Raw genomic sequence first — 27,831 nt, forward strand, 5'->3', positions numbered from 1 at the left:
TAAAGAACAATGTTTAATAATAATAATTTTATTGTACAAATTGATACTGGAATTTAGATAAAGGATAGATTTAGTGGTCTTAACAATAAAAATAATTTAAATACAATAATTAATTATTTTTAGTATGAACAGGCAAGCTTCAACAACCCATATACAGACACCCAATGTGGTGGTAATTTAACTATAAAACATGGCAACACATCAAAGAGCACATATTTCACATGCCCTAGGACTAAACAGATTAACAAATTATCCAAAAATTGGCAACACTTTAAAAAGTTCTCATCAAAGCTCCCCCACAAGCACTTGAATACAATGTTAACGTTCGAACCATGATACAAAGATACACAAAGTTTGTCTTTTAATTATAAAACAATTTAAAATGCACTTTAACAGATTGCACACAGAAAATTTTATAACTATATCATGATTCATCAACAATAAATTTGAAAACAAACTTCTGATCAGAGGTTTTGCTTTCAATCGAGGATGCAGAAAGCAATTTGACTAACTTACATGTTATTTATAATAATAGCTAGGTACTTAACTAGATTATTTGGTAAAAAATTTGACTAGCACAATATTTGAGATACCCATCATCCTTTATTTGTGATTATATCGTCGCTGATGTCGCTAACTGACGTATCTGAAAGTTTTGGGGAATCTGATTTGCACCTTTTGCTATTGTCAATAGCTGTGTACCCACCTTGCGCACACTCAATGCCTCGGCTGGTGTGAACGTGCTTCGGGCGCGTCTTTGCTCGGGTGAGTGCGGCGCGGCCCCGATACAGAATGTTGCGGGTAAACTTGACGCGCTCAAAGGTGCCTCAGTGAGCGCTGTGCGTTAGGTGGGAACGGTTATGTTTTCGCTCGCGCGCGATACTACTTCAAGTTTTGTTTGTTGCCGTGTTTGTCTCTATATATAATATTAATATCATGGGCAGTCAGGAGTCCATTCGTTTAATACACCTGTACGGTCACGAGCATTAATATGTATACACTTTGGTACCATGTCACATTAACTTTTTTGACAAATTGAACTGTAAGTCTCACTAAATGTCAAATATGTTAGTGCGACAGAGTCCTAAAGTGGGTACATTATATGGCTCATGACTGTACAGCACGTACAAAACGCTTTGTGACCCCAAAGATCCAAAATATTTAAACAAAAATCGGGAAGACAAGATACTCGCGGACTTATGGTGGCTCAGCCTGCCTCGCGAGGCGGCCTCGTGTAAATTGAACAAAACTACTGAGGCTGCCTCGGGAGTCATCGCTCGCAATCCTGTGCGCTAGGTGGGTACGCGGCTAATAAGACACAAATTATTTTAGCAAAAAAAATTGCAGATACGTCAGTTTGCAAAGTCAGCCACGATATGTTGGTGTACTATTATTTGTGTATTTTATTTCAATTTTAGAAATTCAGGTACTGCATAGCAGTTTTAGAACTGATGCTTATTTCTTCTGCTACAGCCATACGACCTTACCGTCGACCGCCGTGTTACTGTAATAATTATGACATTCATCATATCAACAAACTTTAACAATAACTTTGTTTCAAAAGCTTGAAAATTAGATTATGACAGCAATTAAACCGATAATACTTTCTGAATACTTTCTAAAACGCATAATTAATTCCAAACTTGGCAAATTATGGAAAGACAAACAAAAATTGAAAGACTTCAGGAAAAAAACGGTTAAAAAACCGCGAGATGGAAAACATCTCGTACGTTAAAAATAAGTGAATATTACAGACAACCAATTTATTGGCAAGACATCGGCAAAAAAAATTCGTAATAACAAATATTTTTTAATAACTCCGCGGAAGCAACCCTAGAGGCTTGTACTAAACAAACCCCACATAATTATACTATCATGAAGAATAAAATTTCTACCTACTTATTCTATTTCATTACATCTTAATCCTTCATTCCGAGTTCACTAAACTCATTTATACCTAACACAGGTATTAAAATTACAGAGTTCTCATTATAGAGAGAGCATAGCCGGTGGAAACGGATATATGCACAAAACGAGCATATAATAAAATTTTCCACCATATTCATTGCTTCTTTATTATCGCGCAACCACGACTATCGCTTGTTTTACTACAATGAAGCAGAAATGTCTTGATGCGGCCTGGGAATGCAACCCCGACTCGAGATCGCGAATTCGAGATTCCGCGAGATTGGAAATATGAATCTCCATGGGGCCGTCCATTAATCATGCGAGGCTCGAAAGGGGGGAGGGGTCCATGAAAAAATCACAGAAATATCATAAGGGGGAAGGTAGTAATATATCACGAGTATTTATTTTTTCGGTGGCGCAGCGGTAAACGCGCTCGGTCTGCGATTGTTGAAGTTAAGCAACTTTCGCAAAGGCCGGTCATAGGATGGGTGACCACAAAAAAAAAAGTTTTCATCTCGAGCTCCTCCGTGCTTCGGAAGGCACGTTAAGCCGTTGGTCCCGGCTGCATTAGCAGTCGTTAATAACCACCAATCCGCACTGGGCCCGGGTGGTGGTTTAAGGCCCGATCTCCCTATCCATCCATAGGGAAGGCCCGTGCCCCAGCAGTGGGGACGTTAATGGGCTGGTGATGATGATGATGATGGCAAACGCGCGATACTGAACCGAAAAGTGGCGTTTCGTGCAATTATTTTGGTAGGTACTAAAAACACGTGATATAGGACAGGGGGGGGGGTTTAGTCTTGAACCTCACCATGTATCACCAAGGGGGAGGATTAGTGGATGGCCCCTATCATTCTTCGGGGTTCTCTCTTTATTTAAAAGCTGCGCTCTTGTCGGTGGAGAAATCTCCTTCATTACTCCATAGATAGGGCGTGTAGAACGGTGGTTGCCCCAATCGCCTTTCTTTTTCTTTTTTTTCCTTTTTTTGGGGGGGTTGATCCCGAAAAATTTGACGAGATCTCGCGAGATCGGGATTGCATTCCCTAGCGCGGCCGCTTCACACCGATGTGAGTCTGTTTACCGCTCATATCTCCCTTGATTTTATGATCTGTGCACTTAACACTTAAGACGTTACGCCTATCCATTCTAGGGTGTAAATAGGTGAGGCTAATATGTGGGTGTCGCTTAGTAATCAAGTAAACTACACACTACCTGGCCCCGTTTAGCGATTCAAAGGGCCGATTACTATCTAAAGGGCTATGAACCTTTCTGGCATATCTCAGTGGCGCCACCTAGCGGATTTTTTAAAACTGCGGCGCACGATGAAACCTATGCAAATCGATAGGGGACACTTGTCTGAACAAAAAAGCTTTAATGGACCTATGCTCTAAAGTGTCACGTTTTCAAGATATCTAGCTTGAAAGTTACGAAAAGTGTCGTATGGATAAATCGATTTTACTATTTATCTATATACAATCGTAATATAGTGACAAAGTGATTGATTATACATGAAACATTATTTAATATACAACATATTTATCTTATTGAAAAAATGAAATTAATAAATACTTGCAACAACATTAATGGTTTTTGTCTTTGCTACATTATATAGGAAGTACATAGGTACTTAACTGTGCACACCTTATCTAAGGTTACTAATTGCAAACTGAGTTTATCAGTTTGTGTTATGTATGATATAGGCGTCATTTACTCCTTAACTTGATTTTACTTGACACAACGATAGGATCTAATGAAATATAAAATAAAGTTTACATTTTTATAAACGCAATGCGTTTAGTGCGGCATCATTAGTACTCGTTAAAAAGCAGAATTCTCGAAGTTTAAGAAATCTGTGTAAGAGAAACAAAATGGTGTACTTATTAACTGCCATTTTGCTTTCTCGTTTAATTCCAGGAACTACGAAAATGGAGGTCCTTTGTTTAAAGTTGCACGAATTTCTATTATTTCGGCGGAATCAACAAGGATAGCGAATAGCCATACAATAAGTGTGAGTGAGACAACATCATACAATAAATACAATAGGACGATTGGCAGCCGGGTGAACTTTCAGTCAGTTTGCCACTTTCATCTTCAACGTGCGCACGCGCTTTTCTCTGTTCTGAGACTCTATCCTGTTCATTCTGTTGTATTTGTTACCACTGTTGAGTTTGTTAATATTGCTCTTGAGTTTGTTAGTATTTTTGTTGACTTTGTTAGTGTTATTATTGAATTTGTTGTTGTTGTCTTGGCAAGATGTCCAGTCATGTTGGTGCCAAGCAATGTTTTTTGTTGTGGTGTAAGCACTGTTCGTGGCCCGCGCCGAAGATCTTGGCGTCCTATATAGTCTTACTTGACAACTGAAGATTATATTGCTAGGCACCCCAACATCCTGAATTATGCTCGCCACTTATTTGACGATCGAGAGCTAAGTAATCTTATTTGAACATTGCAAAAATTAAAAATCTCAGTATGCAGTGTATCTGGTATATTATAGTCCCTGGTCAGTATAATACATAAAATGACAATGTATAATTCGGCTCGTTTCTCAATCGTGCTTTTCATAATCGAAATGTCATATGAAAAAAAATTCGTGTATGAAAATAATATATATCCTACTTTATCGAAGCTCTCATTATGTAGCGTCTTAGACGGAGTGTAATCAACGCAAAACATTTTTAACAGAAAGTCGTCAACTTATCTCTATTATAATTAGCCAGAGATAGCTCTTACGCCAAGCGTATCACTTGTGTACCAGACTTACGCTTTCAATAGATTTTATAGCCAACTATTACCACTTAATTATGTATAATAAATGATATTTGCATTTTTTGTAACAGTAGAGAGTAATCAGTTCATATTAATGCAAGCACAACGGTAAGGCTGTTTTTTCATCTGACATGTGCTACGTTGCTAGGTTTAATATCCACCAATCAGATAATTGGGTCTGATTCTGATCGGTACAATGAACCCGATTGTAGGGTATGCAACGTAGCATCTAGCATGTTACTGGTGGAAACGCAGTCTAAATGTGACGTACTTACTTCATTATTGATGGAACAGTATTCTTATCGTTTCCAGCTAACTACGCAATACCGAATATGCCACATTTAAAAGAGGAAGTGAGGATTGCTTGCGCCCTAATAAATGCCTTCGGAAAACGGGTGACAGATCACCCACTCGTAAATGAAATAAGCAACGATATATACCTTAAGCACGACGCCCCAAACTATCTGTGCGAGTTTGTAATACAAAACAATTTAAATCAACGCAGAGACGCTTTCCAAGCTATGAACTCAAGTGAAGGCTTTCAACAGTTTCCCATCTTATCATATGAGGATCTGTTGATAATGTCTCTGGGGCCGTATCAAGTGACGCAGGCAAGAAGCTACTATGGCGAACACCTAAAAGAAAACGGAACGTTTTTCATTGAAGTGTATGAAGATTTTGAAGTTGACTATAATTTAAATCAATACAACTTAGTAGTTTGTGATCCTTGGCTGACAAGAGCTAAAATACTCTCGAGGCACCAGAGCAACAGAATTTATTTTGTATATATCTTGCTAAATAATAGTTTGAAAAACAGAAATAAACTTGTCGGTCACTATTGCAGCTGTATAGTTGGAAAACGGACACTCGGGTGCTGTGCTCATGTCATGTGCATAGTTTGGTATATGGGATGGGCTCGGCACCAAGAAATTCAACCCCCTGCTGCCTTTTTAGATCAAGTTATTATTTCTGATGAAGAAGAAGATTGATTATTCAAGAAGACTGATATTCATTATCCTAATAGGTACGAATTTGTATAAAAAAAGCCTATTTGTTATAAGTATCACTGTATGTATTCAATAACAATTAGTATTGATTTCATTTTAAGCAAAATATAAATAACTATATGACTACTTTTACGATGTTTTATTTCATACTTATAAAAACACAACTAAGAAAATCGATGAATAATTGAACAATGTGTTCATGTAATATGATTGTTATGAACTAAACAGCTTAAGGTCCCGTTGCATTGAAGGCACACACCCCGTTGGTGTGTCTATACGAACTAGGTATGTTCCATACACTGCTGTAAAGTAAAGTAGTCCTAAAAGCGAATTTTCACACCCCACCTGCTTTCACTGTGATTAGACATTTAAGCTGCCTTTCATTGAATAAACATAAAAACTCAAAAAGTGTGAAATTGTTAGACAATCATAGCAAATAACTTTGAGCGTGATTACCACGAGAATAAGTCATGAGCTGTACATCTCACGACGTGTTTCTGGATTTCTTTTAAGTTACACATAAAAGTAAGTTATAGATATTTATTTTACCTATTTTCTATTTATTTATTTTTCAATAAAGTAAATATGTGGTATATTAAACACTAATATTCCATGCATAATCACTTAGTCACTATATTCCAATTGCATATAAAAGTAAAATCGATTTGTTCATACAACACTTTTCGGAACTTTCAAGCTAAATATCTTGAAAACGTGACGCTTTAGAGCATAGGTTCATTAAAGCTTTTTTGTTCAGAAAAGTGCCCCCTATCGATATGCACAGGTTTCATCGTGCGCCGCAGTTTTAAAAAATCCGCTAGGTGGCGCCACCAGGCTATGCCAGCCTCCATAGTGAAATGTTCAATGCCCTTTCGTACAACTCCAAGTTTCTATTCATAAAATATCCTTAATATGGTAATACAAAGTTCAAATATTTATACATTGTTTTAAGTTTACGCGGTATCGGGAGTCTCATATCCCCATTTAAACGCGGTAAGAACCCGTTATTATGTGTTTTAATTATTTCAAATATTTAGTTAGACGTCGATATAAAACTAAATCAAACTATTTGAATAGTTTTATTGCACTGATTATTATGGCACATTTATAAAGTTCGAGAAAAAATTACTTCACGAATTAGCCCTGCGTATTTTCATACAATATTACCCGTTTTGAAACTGCTCTTGACTGATAATTTGCTTGAATTTTTTTTATATATATTTGTTACGTTTTAAGATAAAACGTATAAGACGGCAAGGCCGGTCGAACTATCGGCCGATGTAGTCGGTAGTCGAACAGGCTCTTAGCTTTTCTTTCTTAAATCTTATAGGCACTGTTAGGGATGATTTTAAATACTAATTCCATTACTATCTTATTTTTAATCCAAGCGTAATTTAATAAAAATCTTAGATTTATGTATGACATTGTTTCAAGTTTACGCGGTTATTATCATAATTAAAGCACATAATAAGTTAAGTTTAGGGTAGACAGATATGTCTGCCCGTAGAAAATTATGGATCTACCTACTCCACTCCAATCTCATCAGTCATCCCGTGATCATGGCACTTGCAGCAGTGTCGAAATATCGGGAGTCTCATATCGCCATTTTAAACGCGGTAAGAACCCGTTATTATGTGCTTTTATTATGTATAACGTCACAGAGTGTAACAAAATCCAGTTCTCGTAAGTATAATGTGTGGTTGGACCTATGTGATGGTGATACTCAGTCTCCATTTATCTGCTGTGATGTTGAATAATGTATCTGTGGCGATTTCTCTAATGTAATGTATGTAGTCTCCTTTAGGCTGAATGTGGGTGTTTGACATTTGCTTTTTTTTAAAAAATGTGTTTATTAGTTTTCTAGTGAACCAAGAAGAAGAAGAACCAAGTCACGTTGCGTCCAAATGTTCTGATATTTTTTCTGTGTTTAAAAAAATAAATATTTTGAGAAGCAAACAGACGCCCTTTGGCGGCTCTATAATAACCCTGGCACCATGGTTGATGAAATTGGTCTATTTGACGATTTTGTAGCACTCTGTAACCAAAAAGTCCAACCAAATTCGGAGCCTGTTTCACCACGTAAAAACTGTCCTGTCATGTGAGTACTTATCTGCCAGATAAGTTCTGGATAAGCACCAATCAGGCACTTATCATCAGGTGATGAAACAAGCCTTTCAATTTTACTTTTGTAATCCTTCTGTTTATACATTGATAATCCAACCTCATTACTGTTATTGGAAATTACGTTTATACATTTTACGTGTCCAATCAAAATATCTAATGAGGTGCGGGATATAATACTGTTACATTACAACTAGTTATTGTGACATCGTGAAAACAAGCCAAGTTTGCAGCGACTGTTTATAAAAGTGTGAATTTATATTATCTTGCTATTTATACGAATTTTGGTATCAAGAGACTTATTAATATACACATTGAATTGAATAGAAGGTAAAAAAATAAATGTGATCCATTTGCATAGATTCCGGTCAAAAAAATAAAATGTAAAACTTTTACTTGTTTAGTTTTCGTAGTGATTCTCTTGATACCAAAAAATTCAACGCTAATTTAAAATTTACTAATCCTTTATATTCATACACCTACGGAGTAGGAAATCAGTTCGCCAGCTCGATATAGGCACTAAAATTTTCAATATCCAGGCGTAAATATTAGTAACTTTGGCAAAAAAAGTAAAAATTAGAATATTATATTTATTGAGCCAACCATATATTATGTATTTTTTTTCAAATTCGACTCACACAAAACAAAACAATATCTGAACCATAACATTTCTTAAGCCTCTACAATGTTTTGGAGGCAATTTGGAAGACACACGTATATAAATTCCGATGCCAAATCAGCCAAATGGCTAATAAAAAACCACTTTTACAAACCAAAATCCAGTACAAACAAACAACATCCAACAAAAAAGATCAGGAATTCATTCGCTATAGATTCCCGCTAAAAATACAACCAAAGGGTGAGTCTCAGCGCACTGGGGGGTTAACAAGGACACACCGAAGAAATTCATCTAAAAATGAAATTTGCGCATATAAAAGTAAGTGCGCAATGCAAACAAATGTCAAATAGCAATATTGCTTTCTTAGATGAATTGCTTCGATGTGGCTATTTTAAACCCTTGATATTGATTGACTTTTGAAATATCATTAGCGTCGACGTAAAAATATCCGCGAATCTTTTCGTCTTTTAGCAACTGTCCAGTTAGAAATTATGTATGTCGAAAATATACGTGAGTTCTAACTGGATAGTTGATACGAATGATATTGACTTTCTGTGCTCGGAGATCCACTCTAAAGTTAAAAAAAAAATGTTTTACTCTTTTTTTGCCAAACTTCCTTACAATAAGTCCCTTTGTATTCACTGTTATTTAGAATAACCAGTAAACTGCGTAACAATACTACGAACGCAATGTACGCCTAACCAGGACAATATGGACACTGGAAGATATTAGGAATAGCTTCTGTATTGATTTTCCTCTGTGTTGTGAGAAAAAACATTGATATATGCGTTATGAAGAAAATATGACCCGATTCTGCATTCTGGCTATAATAGTAAGCTTGGCCATAATGGTCGCCCGCCTAACCCAAATTGTCGAAAATTATTGCTAGTACAAGAAACACAAACCTAGTTTTAAAACCACCAAACTAATTAAAAAAAAGTGTCGTGTCACCAGTGCCAGACGCTTCACAACAAAAGCGGGCGTTTATACATAGATCGCTATAACTCGGATGTTTGAAGACTTTAATCATTTAAAGCACGCCTTTTACACATTAGGTGGAAATGGGTTGAAGAAATAAAATTTTACTATCCGTAAAAAAATGATTCTTTATACATGTCGCTTAAATTCCACAATGCAGATTCGGGCATAAATAAAATGTGACGCAAAATTACTCCATACTATAACATCATATATATGAAACAAATATTCAGATAAAATGGAACCTATAGTGACAATGCTCCAAATATAAACTACAGAAATGAACTTACATTCCGGTTAAATCCAGAAAACCTATCACACAAAATCTGTGGTCGAAAATCTTAATACACGTAGGGCAGTATATTTCCTTATGAACGACAGAAAAATAAACGCTTTTTCCTAATAAAAACAAAAATGTTCCATTTTTAAATGTAACGTATCAGGCTTATGTATATAACAATACAGGCTGGAAATTATATAAATAAGTAATAACATACTAGCATAGATTTAATATAACAATTTACGATAACATATTCGATATTCATACTTGTCACTTTTATTTTATTTTTAATTAAAAAAGAAATCGGTACTTCGCGAGCGCTGGCCGTAACACATTCGGCCAGAGCGGTGAAAAGAAAATTAAATTGTTTACCTCAGGATTCCTCAAGTTGAATCATTTTGTATCTTAGCACCTCGGCCATAGGTTAGGCCTCATTTGGTGGTCATGTCTGGCCAGTAGTTGATGTAATAGCGGTGTGTGCTGCCTTCGAACAGGCGGTCCAACCAGTTCTCTAATCCGTCCAGAAGGTTCTCTGTGGAGAGATAAATGAGCCGATAAGAGATTTTGACATACTAAACTGGATTAGTTAAATGAAAGTGATTAAAAAAATCACTACATAGTATAAAACAAAGTCGCTCCTATATCCCTATGTACGCTTAAATATTTAAAACTACGCAACGGACATGATGCGGTTTTTTTTAATAGATAGAATGATTTAAGAGGAAGGTTTATATTATTATGTATAATAACATCCATTAAATAGTGCAGAAATACTGTTATTTTTGAGGTTTTTAATGTGATGTCGTAAATAATTTCATTTTTTCCTCAGCATTGCACCCGAGTGAAGCCGGAGAGGGTCGCTAATACTTTATAAAGCTTTTCGCTGTGTCATTTTTTCTGGTAAACACATTCCATACAAGAAATCTCATTCTTACCATGTGCCGATTTACCACGTAAATGCGAGCGAGACAGACAGCTCGCGCGCATGCCCTTTCTCTCTCTAGCAATTACACGTTAAGAATGAAATTTTTGTATGGAGTGTGTCTATATGCTATGATCTCAGACGATGCCCTAAACCGCGGTTCGCGCCCAACTGGGCACCTTTAGGAATGTTGTTTCAAATTACTGAGACCCCTCAGCACTCCCTATTAGTCCAGCCAAGTATTTAACGCAATTGGCGGCAATGATTATCATCGACCAGCCCGCATCATTAAAATTTCATTTTCTTCTTCTATCGTGTGGGTTGTGAGGTGGATTACCAACCCCTGATGGGACTCTGGTGTCAGGGTTACTATTGAGCTGCCAAAGGCCCCTGACATGGCTCATGTAACGACTACTAACTTACATCAGTAAGTAGTAACCGGCACGCACGGCTTAACGTGCCTTCCGAAGCACAGATCATCTCTCTTTCGGACAATCAGGTGATCAGCCTGTAATGTCCTAACCAAACTAGGGATCACAAAGTAATTTTTGTGATGTGTCCCCACCGGGATTTGAACCCGGGACCTCCGGATCGCGAGCCCAACGCTCAAACCACTGGACCACGGAGGCCGTTGGGGGTTCAAAACTGAAATTCGAATGTCAGTTGTTCGATGAATTATTATTCGACTGATATATTTTTCGAATTATATTTTTAACGAACGATCAATCTTGCGAGTCAACTTTGTATCGAAACCCTCCTTACCCGACGAACGCTTGACCGATTGAACGATTTATCATTCATCGAACAACTTACATTCGTATTTCGAGTTGGGTATGGGCAATCATCATCACCAGCCCATTAACGTCCCCACTGCTGGGGCACGGGCCTTCCCTATGGATGGATAGGGAGATCGGGCCTTAAACCACCACGCGGGCCCAGTGCGGATTGGTGGTTATTAACGACTGCTAATGCAGCCGGGACAAACGGCTTAACGTGCCTTCCGAAACACGGAGGAGCTCGAGATGATTTTTTTTTGTGGTCACCCATCTTTGACCGGCCTTTGCGAAAGTTGCTTAACTTCAACAATCGCAGACCGAGCGCGTTTACCGCTGCGCCACCGAGCTCCTCAATGTATGGGCAATAAATAACGTTATAAATTTGAAAATAGAAGTATGTATCGGTGTCGTGGTACCCTGCAGCAGCGGCTGGGCGGGGCGCCGCGGCGGCGCGTCGTCCCCGGAGCTGGAGTCGGGGTCGGTGTGGAACCCGATGAAGGCGCCCGCCTCGGGGTCCGCCGCGCCGCCGCCCAGCGACCGCGTCATGCGGGACATGCGCTGCAACACGGAAAAGACGACATAAATAACATAATCTTCTATCGAGTGGGCTGTGAGGTGGAGTACCAACCCCAACCGCCAAAGGCCCCCGCGGATCAGAAAATGACAGGTATAACTTAAAATAAAATTAGGATTATCTGCAGGAATCGGGGCCAATGTTAAAATTAATTAACTCACGGCACATTGACCTAGTAGGTATGTAAATAGATCAATGATAGATAGGTCATTAACATAAATATTATAATATAAATGATAAATAACTTAAAATAAAATTAGATGGCGTCTGCGAGAATTATCACCATTGTTACTTTGAATAGAACATAAAGTGCAGTTTTGTAAAATTGAAAGAGCTACGGAAAGACATACTGAAAGAAACAATTTTAGAAATCAGAATCATTTATTCAACGTAATTATCATGGATAAACTTGTTGAAGGTCAATGTAACATTTTTGAATTTACGTCATTTCGCAAGGTGTTATGGCTGAGGAGAAGAAATGACAAGAAACTGCAACAAATAAATAATAATATATTTATTTGTTGAATAAACATTTTCTCTCTCTCTCTCTCTCTCAACAGCAACACATCTTTTAAATCAATGAGGGTACATTACAAGTTATTTAATAACTAGAGGAACACATTAAATACCAGACATTTTTATCATTTAAGAACTCTATGATGCTCACCTTATGCGGTTTAGTGCACTCAGGGTGCTTGGCGTGGTAGATGCAGAAGTACTTGCGGTGCGGGTTGAGCGCCAGCACGGTGCCCACGCAGTTGCGGGCGTTCACCCGCAGCTCGCCGCCGCCGAGGGACAGCTGCAGCAGGCGGCGGAACCACTCGATGTTGCGCTCAACCATCAGGTACGCGAAGAGGAGGGTCTTGTTCCTGGAAACGACGATAAGCTATGGTCATAAAGTAATTAATCCTCATGTCGCTAGTACACAACAATAAGCTATGGTCATAAAGTAACTAATACTCGTGTCCCTAGCACACGACAATTTATGGTCATAAAATGACTAATACTCGTGTCCCTAGCATACGACAATAAGCTATGGTCATAAAGTAACTGATACTCGTGTCCCTAGCACACGACAATTTATGGTCATAAAATGACTAATACTCGTGTCCCTAGCATACGACAATAAGCTATGGTCATAAAGTAACTAATACTCGTGTCCCTAGCACACGACAATTTATGGTCATAAAGTAACTAATACTCGTGTCCCTAGCACACGACAATTTATGGTCATAAAATAACTAATACTCGTGTCCCTAGCATACGACAATAAGCTATGGTCATAAAGTAACTAATACTCGTGTCCCTAGCACACGACAATTTATGGTCATAAAATAACTAATACTCGTGTCCCTAGCACACGACGTTAAGCTATGGTCATAAAGTAACTGATACTCGTGTCCCTAGCACACGACAATTTATGGTCATAAAATGACTAATACTCGTGTCCCTAGCATACGACAATAAGCTATGGTCATAAAGTAACTAATACTCGTGTCCCTAGCACACGACAATTTATGGTCATAAAGTAACTAATACTCGTGTCCCTAGCACACGACAATTTATGGTCATAAAATAACTAATACTCGTGTCCCTAGCATACGACAATAAGCTATGGTCATAAAGTAACTAATACTCGTGTCCCTAGCACACGACAATTTATGGTCATAAAATAACTAATACTCGTGTCCCTAGCACACGACGTTAAGCTATGGTCATAAAGTAACTGATACTCGTGTCCCTAGCACACGACAATTTATGGTCATAAAATGACTAATACTCGTGTCCCTAGCACACGACAATTTATGGTCATAAAATAACTAATACTCGTGTCCCTAGCATACGACAATAAGCTATGGTCATAAAGTAACTAATACTCGTGTCCCTAGCACACGACAATTTATGGTCATAAAATAACTAATACTCGTGTCCCTAGCACACGACGTTAAGCTATGGTCATAAAGTAACTAACTCATGTCCCTAGCACACGACAATTTATGGTCATAAAATGACTAATACTCGTGTGTCTATTACACGACGATAAGCTATGGTGGTGGTATGGTATGGTGGTATGGCTAAGTAACTAAACCCTAATCCGGAAGATCGGGTAGTGTAATACTTGTCATGAACTACCATGGACATCATAATCATAGACTACCACTCAAACATATCTTTATCTTTTATCTTTACCATCAAGTTTAGGTAATAAAACGTATCTTTCTTTCTAAATATGCCACCGAATTTCCAACGTGTATTTATGAAGAACATACTTGCGATACGGCCAAACGATCTTGTGGAATTTGGACAACAACATCACCCGACTCTGCGCGTCCACCAGCAGCACGATAGTTCGGCATCCCGGCTTCAATAGTCTGCAACAAACATACATTTTATACAGGGCGTTAGGGACACCGCAACGAAAACTTTGAGGGGTGATTCGAGCCATGATTCGGAGTTGATATCAAGTGGAATTTTCCGTTACAAAAGTACGGAACGGAATATAATAAAACAATAAAATTTTCATGAATTTTCCGACATTAAAATCCGCCTGATATCAACTCAGAATCATGGTCTGAACCATCCCTCTCAGTATTTGTTACGATGTTAGTGACAACGTACCGAATACTGAGGGGGATGAATCAGCTTATGATTCTGGGTATGAATTTGAAAATAATTTAAAGGCGGAAAATACACAAAAAAATACTCTTAACGACTACACTACATATGCTTTTAAAACAACAATTAAATAACACAACTCAACGAGTCGTCAAGACTAGAGTCAATAGGCTTTTGCCAAGCGTGATCCACCCTAGACCACATCTTCACTTACCATCAGGTGAGATTGTGGTTAAACGCGAGCCTCGTCATCCCCCTAGCATTATCCCGTGTTTTCACGGGGTCCGCTTACTTAACCTGAAGATTTGACAGGTCCGGTTTTTTACAGAAGCGAGCGCCTGTCTGACCTTCCAACCCGCGACGGCAAAACCAGCCCAATACAGGTTAGGTCACATACCTCTGAAAATGCATTTCTCGGGAATGTGGGTTCCCTCACGATGTTTTCCGTCACCGTTGCGCATGCGATAATCATTTATGATCCAAACATGAATTCGATAACAAATTTGACAATCATTGGTTTAGGCCTGTGTTGGATTCGAACCTGCGACCTCAAAGTGAGAGGCAAGCGTTCTGCCAAGTGGGCTACCACGGCTCTACCACGGGTCAAACGCGAGCCTATATTATTTAAATAAAAACCAACATAACATTATGCTCACGACTACTTCCCCACTACTCCCAATTGGGGTAGTCAGAGGTACATCCATCGGAAGAACTATGTACTGTTAGATAGAAGAGAATCGGTCGACCTAATATCGACTGATCACTATGCACTCACATCACTATGCTCATATAAACGTCACAACCCTAGCTTACGTACTTTGACAGATCTAATTCTTACCGCGCATTGAGACGATTGTAAATAGTAATCTTATTGAAATTCTTAATCATATTGAGCTTCTTCTATCGTGTGGATTGTGAGGTGGATTACTAACCTCATCAACCCTGTCAGGGGTACTGAGCCGCCATAGGCCCCTGACACGACTCATGTAACAACTACGTACTTACACCAGTAAGTATAACCGGGACCAACGGCTTAACGTGCCCTTATTTTCGGACAATCAGGTGATCAGCCTGTAATGTCCTAACCAAAGTTATTGAGCTTTCAAAAAACTTTACCAGACAAGCATCAGGCATAGTTATTTGGTTATACCTGACAAGTCCGTTGTACTTCTCAGCGCGCAGCTCGTGCAGCCGGAGCTCTGGCTGCGGTTCATTGTTATTCTTCTTGCTGGCACCATTCTGCTTGCGACGCTCTTCCTTCGCCTTCTGCACCGACTCTTCTTCTACGCGTCTGCAAGAACAATGGGATAGTTTCCAACTAGTCAAATCAGTTACTTTTTACTAAACGTCAAAACACAATATTACTATGGAATTTGTAGGAAAAGCAAACTGTGACGTCACAGAAAAACGTGACAAAACGTCGCACTTATTATTACGTTTTTCTTTATAGCCAATTATTGGTGCTAATTCCTGTAAATACCATCTAATTTTATTTTAAGTTATATCTGTCATTTTCTTATCCGCCGAAAAGGAAAGGGACGGGTAATCGACAAGCATAAAATTTATGGAACACACGTCAATTAGTGACAGTCTTGTAGACTTTACATCTATTTTGAGTGAGATGATAGCCATAATTGAAGCAAGCCATGTCGAGTCTGTTATTATGCTAGGTGACTTTAACGCGCACCCCGGCGAACGATTTTCTACTGAACTTTTATCGGTATGTACCGAGCAATCGTGGTCGTGTATTGACCATAAGCTTCTACCTAGTGACACCCATACGTTTGTGTGTCAAGCGAGAGGTGTGAAGCGTTGGTTAGATCACTGTATAGTGACAAGTGCGGCGAAGAACCTAGTTGTGAAGGCGTCAGTGTTATACGGTCTGAGTACATCCGATCATTATCCGGTTTTGTTTGAATGTAATGTTAATGTGATTAATCCTAAATTGTCGACAACGCGACTGCCTTGTAATAGGGTGCGCTGGGGTGAACGTGACAAAGTGCAGATTAAAGAATATTATGAATATTGTAATTCTAAATTACGACTTATAGACTTTCCGATAGAATGTAGGAACTGTTCTTATAATACGTGTTCTAGTATAGACCATTGTTTGTTGTTGGATAAAATGTATAATGAAATAGTGTCAGTTATGGTGGGGGGCGCCCGGTGTACGTATATCGGTAGTGACTATGTCAAACGCCGTAAATACATTACTGGCTGGAATAAGCACGTCAGTGGCGCTCACAGGGAGGCTAGATTGTGCTATCAAACTTGGCTTACATATGGTGCTCCCACTTGTGGACCTCTATACGAAAACATGTGTAGTACAAGAAGGACTTTCAAATCTAAATTAAAATTTTGTCAAAATAATGAACAGCAAATAAGGATGGACATATTAGCTGAAAATCATTCAAAGAAACAATTCGGGAAGTTTTGGAAGTCGACTAATAAGTTAAATGTGAAATCGGGTCTCCCGGTGAGTGTGGCTGGTGTAAGTGAGCCCGGCGAAATAGCCAATCTGTTTCGACAGCGCTTTAAAGTGGAGTCTCCATTGCCGGGCGTGCCTCGGGGGCTCGATGTAGGGGTCGAAGTACACAAAATCACAACTCGTTTTTCAGCTAATCAAGTATCATCTGTTATTAGCAAAATGGTACGAGGAAAGTCTCCAGGGTATGACGACCTTAGTATCGAGCACCTGAGGCATGCTGGGCCGCATTTACCGAGAGTGCTCTCTTTACTTTTTAATTTGTGTCTGAGTCACCATTACCTGCCACAGGACCTTATGTACACACTAGTGGTTCCGATCATTAAAGACAGGACGGGGGATGCCTCCGACGTGTCCAACTACAGGCCTATATCGCTTGCTACCGTGGTGGCTAAGGTTCTGGACAGTTTGCTTGATAAACAGCTGGCTAAGAACATTACTTTGCATGATGCCCAGTTTGGTTTCCGACCTGGCTTATCGACTGAGACCGCCATATTGTGCCTCAAGCAAACTGTACAGTACTACACTGCGAGGAAAACCCCGGTATTTGCCTGCTTTTTGGACTTGTCGAAGGCATTCGATCTAGTCTCTTATGATGTATTATGGCGTAAGCTATGGGAAGACACTACAGTGCCTCATGAACTGACGTCACTTCTGCGGTTTTGGTACGGCAATCAAAAGAATAGTGTTAGGTGGGCAGGGGCGCAGTCGGATGTGTACAGGTTGAATTGCGGGGTGCGACAGGGTGGGTTGACCTCGCCCCGGCTGTTCAACCTTTACATGGACGGGTTGGTCGGTGAGCTCAGCAGCACACATGTTGGATGTCACATTGACGGAACGTGCTTGAATAACATCAGCTACGCCGACGACATGGTGCTGTTGAGCCCATCGATTGAGGCCCTCAGGAAACTTATCACTATTTGCGAATCTTACGCGGCGGCCCAGGGGCTCAAGTATAATGTTAGGAAGAGTGAAATGATGGTTTTCAAGCCTCAGGCCAAAACAAGAGACGATTTCCCTGATGTCTTCCTTTGTGGCGCCCCCGTTTCCAGGGTATCTAAATTTAAATACTTGGGCCATTGGGTTACTGACGACCTCTCCGACAACAGTGACATAGAGCGTGAACGCAGGTCGCTGGCTGTCCGCTGTAATATGCTGGCCCGTAGGTTCGTGCGATGTGGGAAGGCAGTGAAGATTACGCTTTTTAAAGCTTACTGCCAATCCTTCTACTCGTGCGCCTTATGGGCCAGCTACACGCAGCGGAGATACAGCGAGTTGCGTGTGCAATATAATAACGCATTCAGGACCCTGTTGGGGCTACCGTGGCGTTGCAGCGCGTCCGGGATGTTCGCGGAGGCGCAAACGGATGACTTCTACGCAATTATGAGAAAACGATGCGCCTCCCTTCTTTTTCGGCTTCGCGCTAGCACCAACAGCCTTCTGAATGTGTTTGCAGGCCGGTATGACTCACCGATGCTGCGTCATTGGGTGCAGCTACACATACGGAGGTGAGGTTATTTTATTGTAATTTTTTTTTTTTTTTTTTTGCCACTAACATAGTATGTATATAAGTTTATACTGTTACTAACAATTATGGACACATGGTCTGAAATAAAATTATTGTATTGTATTGTATTTATTTGAGTATTTTTCTAATTTGATTTAGTTTTAACTTAATTTAATTTTACCATTGTATTTTGTTGATTTTGGAATTTTAATTTTTGAATTGTAATTTTAATTTAATTTCTAATGTAAATATGGGTTACATGCCTGAAATAAAATGATTTTATTTATTATTTATTTATTATTTAAGCACAAATCTAAACCAACCGTCTAAAAATTTTACATCTATCAATAACCCGACACAGTTAAGTAGACAGCAGGTCAAACGGATTGCATACCAGCGACGTACCTTTTGATTCGCCCGGGTTATTCATTCATTTACTCATTCTTCCTAAAATTAAGAGCTGTGAATCATCCGTCCCTTTCCTTTTCGACGGATATGAAAATGACGGATATAATTTAAAATAAAATTAGGCGGTGTCTGCAGGAATCGGGGCCATTATAATAACCGCGTAAACCTCAAACAATGTATAAGTCCGATTTTGATGTGTTTTTCTATTGTAGGGGTAGTTTAATGGAACATTTATTAAACGTAATTATCATGGATAAACTTGTTGAAGGTCAATGTAACATTTTTTCATTTACGTCATTTCGAGTTAGGTGTTATGGCTGAGGAGAAGAAATGATAAGAAACTGCAACAGCAACACATCTTTTAAAAACCAATGAGGGTATCATTACAAGTTATAACTAGAGGAACACATTCAATACCAGACATTTTTATCATTTAGGTAGTTATTAATCTTATAAGCTTTTTTACATAAAGTAAGCTTCACATGAGCTTTTTTCATATACTGAGTTATCATCTGGTGCCTGTGTTCCTGGCTGTATTTTTCCGAGTTTTCAACTTTTCAAGTTACTTACATGAGGTAAGCCATGAAGTATCCGGCCGCGAGTACGAGCGAGACCGTCACCAGCACCGACACGGCGGATATGGCCCGTTGTGTCTTCAACGCGGCCACCGCTCGCTCCGTCCACTCGCACAGTTTCACTATAGCGTGCCATAGCGCGCCCTTCGCCGCTTCGTCTAGTAGTTCCTGTTGATAACAACGGAAAGGGGGGTTAAAAAAGCCACATCGAAGCAATTCATCTAAAAAAGCAATACAGCTATTTGATATTTGTGTGCGTCGCAAAAAAAAAATCAAAATTATCAATGGTTGTCAATCAACAATTTGTCAAAGGAATTATTTAGTCATTTGATTATTCTTAAAATAATATTTGCACAGTTAAATTATTTCCTAAGTAAAACATTTGCGAAACTTGTATTATGTCAAATTATTGTTTTTAAAGTAATATGTTTCCGAAATGAAAGTTTGTCAAATGATTAGTTTACCAAACGTTGTTTGTTTGGCGGCAAGGGTGTGCTGCCGCCAAAGGATGTTTTCGGGGTACCGAACTGAGCATAGTACCCCGCTAGCCACAAGTTGGTAGTGTGACTAGGGATCGACGATCCAACGGTGTTGTGTTGGAAGATGTATATATGCGTCTTGCTGTGTAAACTTCGATACCGCGTTTCACGACCGCTTGAAGAATGTGGCGCCATCTGTTGCATGTGAGCGGAACTAGGTGGCCAACTAGTTGGGTCCGCTACATTTGTAAAATAATTTTTCGTCATACGTTTCTTGTTAAACAATAGTAAACTGAAAAAAACCCAAGTATACAAAGAATCTGTCCATCACCTGCACGTGAGTCTCGTAGGCTAGAACCTCGGTGGGTTTGAGCAGCCTCTTGATGAGGTGTTGGAGCGCTCGCTTGGTGTCATTTAGCTGTTGCTGGTACTTGATGGCTTCCTCGCTGCTTTCATCGCGGCAGTACGAGCGCGAGCAGCTCGGCCATGTCTCGTTGAGCCACTCGTATTGTATGCGCGTGGCCTCGCGTCGCCATATTATGACGATGCGGTGTTCCATTTGGGAGGAGTCACTTCCTGTTAAAAATACAGGGGTAGGAGGTCCAAATATTTTTCAAAAACAAAAAAAACATAAACAGCCTTAATACGTCTCGTCCAACAGGCCTGCCTTCAATCAACCAGAGGGGGTATGGCGCATATTTTACCTTTGCTTCATTGCGAGTTGGTGGTGTTTTTACGGCTAATAACCGGGACCAACGGCTTAATGTGCCATCCGAAACACGAAATCGTGTTACTTTTTCGGACAATCAGGTGATTTAAGCCTGCACAGTCCTTACCAAACGAAGGACAGTCCCACAAAGTGAATTTCGACAATGTCCCCATCGGGAATCGAACCCGGACCTCCAGATCGTAAGCCTAACGCTCTAACCACTAGACCACGGAAGCTGTTACAGGTTACGGTTGACAGAGGACTCCGTCCAAAAAGATTGTTTACAAGTTAGAAGCTGATCACCAGAGGTATGTCGAAAAATAATAGATCAGATTGGCAATTTGGCACAGAACCGGAAAAAGTTGCTTGAAGGAAAGGCCTATGCTCAACAGTGAGCGGACACAAGCTGGAGGTAGATAGACACGATAGTTTACACAACCTGTCAAAAATGATTGTAAAATGAGGATGTCCAACTGACCAGATCCATTAGCGAGCGCCTGCACGAAGCCGGGCTGCGCGTGCGTGTAGACGTAGGCGTAGTGCAGGCGCTCGGGCGCCTGGCGCGCCAGCGGCCGCAGCTGCGCGCGCGCCGCGGCCGCCGCGCCGCCCGCGCCCACCAGCAGCACGCAGCACAGCCGGCGCCGGCTGGCGCGCCACTCCACCGGGCAGATCGTGTCCAGGACGCTCTGTGCAAAATATCACGCGTTACGCATCGCACTTTCCTATAACTCTCCTTTTCTGTCACTCACTCTTCTTGTACATTCAGTGTGAACAGGTGCCAGAATTCCAGCTTAGCAGCAGTTTCAGTTATCAGTTCTCTAGCTAAAGTAAAACTGACCGATTTGGCTAAGCCTACAGATCCCGATGCTACTCAAAACCTCATCAGCACACACAGCACCTTAATTTTCGCAATCCTTGACCAGAATTCTTGGAAAAGTTACGAAATAATCTCAATGGCTTCGATGAACTCCGGTTGGCTCCTTGCTGTCTTCCTTTACCACCACCATGGCGTCCATGTTGCGTTGCAGTATTAACTCCTACTAGTGAGCTCCGAAATTATGAAGAATTGATGCCAGAGCATTTTGTTGGTAGCCAATTCAGTTGTCCGTTTCCCAGCCATCCTAAAACTGACTGAGCCAGTTGAACCTTCAGAAATTTGATGTGCAGAAACATCAAACATCTAAAACGCAATTTTTTGATCCTTTCCTCGGAGACTTTGACAAATAAATCAAGGTATCTGACCTGTGAAGACAGCCGCGGCAACGTGAGCATCTGGTTGGCCTCGATGAGTTCCCGCAGCGTTTGCGTGGGTATCTCCGTGGTGCTCACGGTGGCCGCCGGCTCCTCGCTGTCTTCCTTCAGCACCACCATCGTGTCCATGTTGCGCTGCACCTTGAAACGTTCCGAGACATTCTGTGCGTCTCGCGAAGTCATGTCTACGAAGCTGCAAGGTTAGAAAAAAGTTCAGTCGCTTATTGTATTTAACATAACATCACACTGCTAGGGAGTGGAATTCTTTGCCGTCTTCTGTATTTCTGAATGCATATTCTGGGCGAGTTCGCTCCATCTTAGCCCTCGTCAATGCCTTCAGGCCAGTCTAGGGCCAAGAGCAAACCCATCAAAGTATCTCCGCCGGGATAGGCAGATATGTTTATTAGTATGTATATACACATATCGTATAACGAAACCAAAAGAGAGAAAAAAGCTTACATTGCTCGCCGTTCAATAACGTAAGTGTTACCAATGTGCTACCATTAAATTGGTACCTCTAACATTCCAAGGACGTACATTTTATATATTCAAGGACCTAAGGAGCTTATTGTCATTAACCAGGTACAAATCCTGGAAATCGCGTGATATCAATTATCTAAGATCCAAACATGAAATCAAACTCTAAAGTCGAATTTAGCCGGCCTGAGCTGGGATTCAAACCAGTGATACTACGAAGTAAGTCTCGCGTTCTACGAATTTGCTACTCTTGTTATAAAAAAAAACCCAAAAAAAAGGTTTTATTGCAATATTCGTGCGTCAGGCTTTTTGGCGGGAAACGGGAACGGGACAGTTGCTTTCTTCATTGAATAATCTAAATAATTAATACGAAGTGGTGTTTTGTGGTTAGTGATCGCATTAAGTTAGTCGGAAGACATTCGCGAGTGTTATTATATCGGAGTATTCAATAGACAAAGTGTATCTGCCTATTTTCGCTTCGTGCCAGGAAGCCGCTTCATAACTCGAAAGTTTATGCGGACTTTTGAGTTAATTCGTTTGGGGTTCGGAAGGGGAGTCTACTCCGAGGGTGGGGCTTAGGTTTCATCATCATCACCTTTCATCATTTCATTAATCATCAAAAAAAAATACGTAAGACATGGCTGTATGGGCATAGTTCCCTTTGCCTTACCCTTTGGGGAAAACCAAAACAAAAAAAAATATTCGTGCGTCACATAATACCAGCGTCGTGGTTCACGCCGCGACTTGTGCTGAGTGAGGCCCTTTTATCTCAGGACGTCCACCACCACCTTATGATCATTTCGACAAACATCTGTCTTGTTTTTTTGTAATTCTTTTAGTGGAAATTTGATATGATGTTGTTGTCTTTTTTTGTGTGTTGCGCTCTTTTATAATAAACTATTTCTATTCTATTCTCTATTCTATTCAATATGGCGATAAAACACATAAACTCACCCGAAAGATAATCTATCTCTATAATGGAATGCAGTGATGAGGTATCGGAGGCGGATGGTCTGCCGCTCCTCGAAGATGAGCGCCTTCACCTTGTTATCTTCAAAGTCCGTCACGAACGACTCCACGTTACCGTCGTTGATGCTCGTCACCATCTTGTATGGGAACTTCCAGCGCATGAAGTCTGTTGACAGAAATATTACGTTAGTCTCTTGTTAAAGATGTGTACAATCTAGATAAATCATTTTTCATTATTTTGATAGTTTTATTACTTACAAAGCAGTACTTACTATCAGCCCTATATAGGACTGATAGGACGTACGTATTTAGACCAGGGGGGTTAAAAGGCCACATCGAAACAATTCATCTAAAAAAGCAATATTTAAATTAGACATTTGCGCATATAAAAGTAAATGCGCACTGCAAACAAATGTCAAATAGCAATATTGCTTTCTTAGATTAATTATTTCGATGTGGCCATTTTAACCCCCCTGGTTAATATAATTTTCTGTAGCTGAAAACTCAGAAGAACCGATCAAACGTTCAACTCACCCAGTATCTTGGGCAGCGACGCCAGCCCCTCCTTATACAAATACACATGTTTGTCAAGCACCAGCGTGAGACACGGTACTGTGTGCACACCAATCCTCCTCGCCAGGGCCGCTTCATGCGCCTTATGCACCGTTGCCATGGTAACGCCTAGTGGTTGGAGCGCGTCGACCAGGCGGCGCCATGCCGCGGCTGAGCGCACGCATTCGAAACACCAGTCCGTGTAGAACAACACTAATGCTGGTGTGTGCACACTCTTTTCTAATATGTTGTTTTCGAAGTGTCTGAGAATTGAGAAGTTTATTTCTTTAAATAAAGAAACCAGAGCATAGTTGTGCTAAAAGCCTAAGACCCTTATAGTAACGACTTTAAAGACGTGATTGGTTGATGGCATAGTTTAGTTGTGTCGTTAATCTGTCCGAAACAGGCGCGGGTTTTTTTACAGTCTTACAGAATACAATAACAAAATTGACAACATTGACTTTGGTTGATTTCTTATCCATTTCACAAATAAGTGCTTAATTTGTTCATTTAAAATGGTTCTTACACACAACACTTCAAGACACTATCTATCTCTGTCTGTCTACTGCCAATTAGCCTTTCCTAAATTTCCCATCTCAAAAAGATTCAACTCCATAAATGCAACTTACCGTGTTGTAACTGAGAGCTTATGAAATAGAGTTATATCTTGATCTTGTGTCCTAAAGTGGGCTCCAAAGAACTCTTCAAAAGGATCATTGCTGAAAAAAAAAGACATGGCATTAAGCTCTGTCTAAGAGTGGATAGAGTGTCTATAATCTAACTTTACTCTTTGATTGTTGCCAAAAGGCTGAACCTTTGTTCGTACAACTTCCCTCTAGAAAGCAGCTTCTAGCCTAACTGGATTATACAAAATATGTCTGGCAATTGTTGCCAAAATAATAATAGTTTTTAAGAATATCTATGAGGATTTTTCTTTAGTAATATTTGGTTTTACATTAGCTTGTTGTTGTTCAGCGGTGATTGACTGCGACGCGCGCTGCGCGAATCATATCAAGGACTTCGACCAATAGGCGCAGCGAATGATATCTACGTAGATAGAGGTCGTACGGCTATTGGTTGAAACCCTCGTAATAATTCGCGCACCGCGCGGCGCGTTTGCCGTAGTTCCTGACTAAGTGTAAAAAACTTTGCTCAGGTTCAGCTAGTTATTTTTTCGGGAATGTTTTAAAATCCGACAAAGGGATTGTGTCCTTTCTAATGTGATGGAATTGGGTAGTTTTGCGGCACGCTGAGAGGTGAGGATATGGTATCCCGACGTGCCGGCAGAGTAGGGGAATGATTGACGATGATAATGATTGCAACAGCAACAGGAGTATATACAGTTTATTAAAAACACTTCACAAACTTAGTAACATAGTTCACAATATACACATTTCATAAAAGAATCAGGACTTAGATATTAGAGGGCACGGCCCTAAACGGTATAACACACTTGTTGTTTTTATGAAGGTCGGGGATTCAGTGAGTCAAAAGTGAGTAGAATGAAAGGAAATGCGAATGGAATGGAATGAGAATTTCGTAATTTAAAATGATGATGGTCCGAACAAGACGCCAGTATGTGCAGAGTTTGTACTCTGCTACAGTTTCCTAGGTCAAAGATAAATTATGAATTCTGATTACTAAATAAAGACAGATCTAAAGGTGACATAAAACTTTTTCTTTTTTCTAATAAAGAAAGAAGAAAGAATTTTAATAAAGTAAAATGTAATAATAAGGGCAACAGTTTGTCACGTTTTCCTATGACGTCACAGGTTGCTTTTTCATACAAATTCCATAATAATTTCGTGTTTTGACATTTAGTAAAAGTAACTGATTTGACTAGTTGGAAACTGCCCTATTGTTATGGGCGATATTCTGATCCCTTGTAACAATGAGGTTCATCATATCCATGTTGGTACTTCATTCATCTTAGGAATTCTTTGTGAGAAGACCAAAGATTAGATTATGTTTATAAAAATAAAAAAAAAATAATTCCAAATTAATCACATATCTAGAAACATAAGTTGTAAAGGATAATCTTCCATCACTGTTAGTCATTAAGTATTTCCTCTCTGGTTGTTGATGTGCTATGATTCACCTTCTTGGCATTCTTGAGTATTTGAAATAAATCTTTATTAATGGCTCAAACTATTTGTGGTAAAACAAAGGAAACAAGAAAGGTACATTATTTGTATGTAAAGCCAACATACATACATAAACTCACGCCCGTAATCCCTAATAGGGTGGGCAGAGCCACAGGTAATTAAAGACAACTTGCAGCCACTGTTGATACACTAATAATACTTAATTTTGCATAAATAATAGGCTAAAGAGTGACTGTTATACTAACCTGTGTTAATGTGAATGTCTGTTTTGTTCTAGAATGTTTTGGAAGCAATAATAATTAACACTTTCACGGACAGAGACCATGGGTCAGTGATGGTTCATAATAGGTTGTATGACACCTGGGAATCGGAACATCCGTAGAAGTTCTGTCCTTGAAAGTGTTAAAAAAAAATATACAAGTATGTCAACAGATAACAGCTTATTGACGAAGAGTCTCACTCAATCAACAGGACATAACAAATACTTTTGTCTATTGTGTAATTTCTTCATTACTTGATACTGGCAGAATTGTGATCACACAAAAGCCATTAAGCAAGAATTGAATAGAATTTACTAACCTGAACCGTGCATACTGGCTGTAGTCATGTCTTTGTTTATATAGATAGTCGTCCTCATTGGTGATACCATACAAGTCGTACGCTTGTCTCCGTTCTGAATCTGATAACAGCTCGTATGCTTGCTTGATTTCCACAAACCGAGTCTCCGCATTTGGATGTTCATTTTTGTCTGGGTGCCTAATAATGTTATATACACATTTTCATAAAATGTACAAAAAAGTAATTCCGATTTTCATAAGTAAGCATATAGGGATAGAATTTAAAAAGTTAACATGTAAGTGTTCTGTAATGCTCCAAGGATCATTGAAAATATCTAAATAATTTTTATTTTTGTTTTATTCTCTTTAATTTTTATTTAATTGGAAAAGTTTATCATACCAAATAGATTTAATAGTGAGTATAATCAGTCATTCATCAGATAGTAAACTTAATGAAGTCATATAAGCCTGAACTGTTTTGCATATTGATCCAATCAAAATGAGGTTACAAGCACTTTGAATTGAGGTCAGTTAACATGATAAATAAAAAAGAATGCGACACAAACAAACTTACCATTCTTTGGCCAGAGCTTTGTATGCTTTGCGTATTTCGGGCATTGAAGCCTTGGGGTGTATTCCAAGGATCTGGTAAGGATCCCCGATCTTCTGCGCGAGCACTAGCGGCCCCACTGCCGCCGCCAGGAGCATCCACAGCCATCGCCCCTTCCAACCCTTGCATTTCCATTGCATATTACTAAATGCGACAGACTTCTCTGTTCCTCAAATCAAGCTTTGCACTATTCATAGAACGTTCACCAAAACCTCCAGTTCGCTGACAATACACATGACTGATGCGGAATCAACGTAAAAACTCGAGAAACTCTTATCAGTCATTCGTCCTAAAATAGAACGGCTGAAAATTCGTAAAATCGGAGATTTTCTTGAAAAATTACAAAAATGTCAACCGGGACCAACCATAGACATTTTTTTTTTTTTGGTTTGGTTTTCCCCGAAGGGTAAGGCAAAGGGAACTATGCCCATACAGCCATGTCTGACGTATTTTTTTTCTTGATGATTAATGAAATGATGAAAGGTGATGATGATGAAACCTAAGCCCCCACCCTCGGAGTAGACTCCTACTCCGAACCCCAAACGAATTAACTCAAAAGTCCGCATAAACTTTTGAGTTA

At 39.7% G+C, this 27,831-nt stretch overlaps 1 protein-coding gene and 1 non-coding gene across 4 annotated transcripts; both read right to left on the reverse strand.

Annotated features, from left to right (window-relative positions):
* On the reverse strand, window positions 1-27,606 carry LOC126367308 (dnaJ homolog subfamily C member 16). 3 transcript variants are annotated; one of them, XR_007566471.1, is made up of 15 exons: window positions 27,216-27,606; window positions 26,664-26,840; window positions 24,609-24,698; window positions 23,962-24,242; window positions 23,413-23,593; window positions 21,973-22,174; window positions 21,209-21,416; window positions 20,353-20,597; window positions 19,538-19,710; window positions 15,718-15,858; window positions 14,222-14,323; window positions 12,619-12,820; window positions 11,794-11,935; window positions 10,052-10,211; window positions 1-1,504 (listed from the first exon to the last, which is right to left on the reverse strand). XR_007566471.1 is itself a non-coding variant. In XM_050010770.1 (14 exons), the coding sequence occupies exons 1-14, from the start codon at window positions 27,389-27,391 to the stop codon at window positions 10,111-10,113; spliced, it is 2,421 nt and encodes an 806-aa protein (XP_049866727.1). In that variant the 5' UTR covers window positions 27,392-27,606; the 3' UTR covers window positions 6,918-10,110. The 3 variants fall into 3 exon arrangements, 1 of the variants encoding a protein (XP_049866727.1); XR_007566472.1 differs by lacking the exon at window positions 1-1,504 and adding an exon at window positions 6,918-9,865; XM_050010770.1 differs by lacking the exon at window positions 1-1,504 and having other exon boundaries at window positions 6,918-10,211.
* On the reverse strand, window positions 11,158-11,230 carry Trnaa-cgc (transfer RNA alanine (anticodon CGC)). Its single transcript has one exon. It is a non-coding gene; the product is annotated as a tRNA-Ala (tRNA).
* Window positions 27,607-27,831: the final 225 nt, after the last annotated feature.

This window comes from Pectinophora gossypiella, chromosome 6, assembly GCF_024362695.1.
Source record: "Pectinophora gossypiella chromosome 6, ilPecGoss1.1, whole genome shotgun sequence".
NCBI lineage: Eukaryota > Metazoa > Arthropoda > Insecta > Lepidoptera > Gelechiidae > Pectinophora > Pectinophora gossypiella.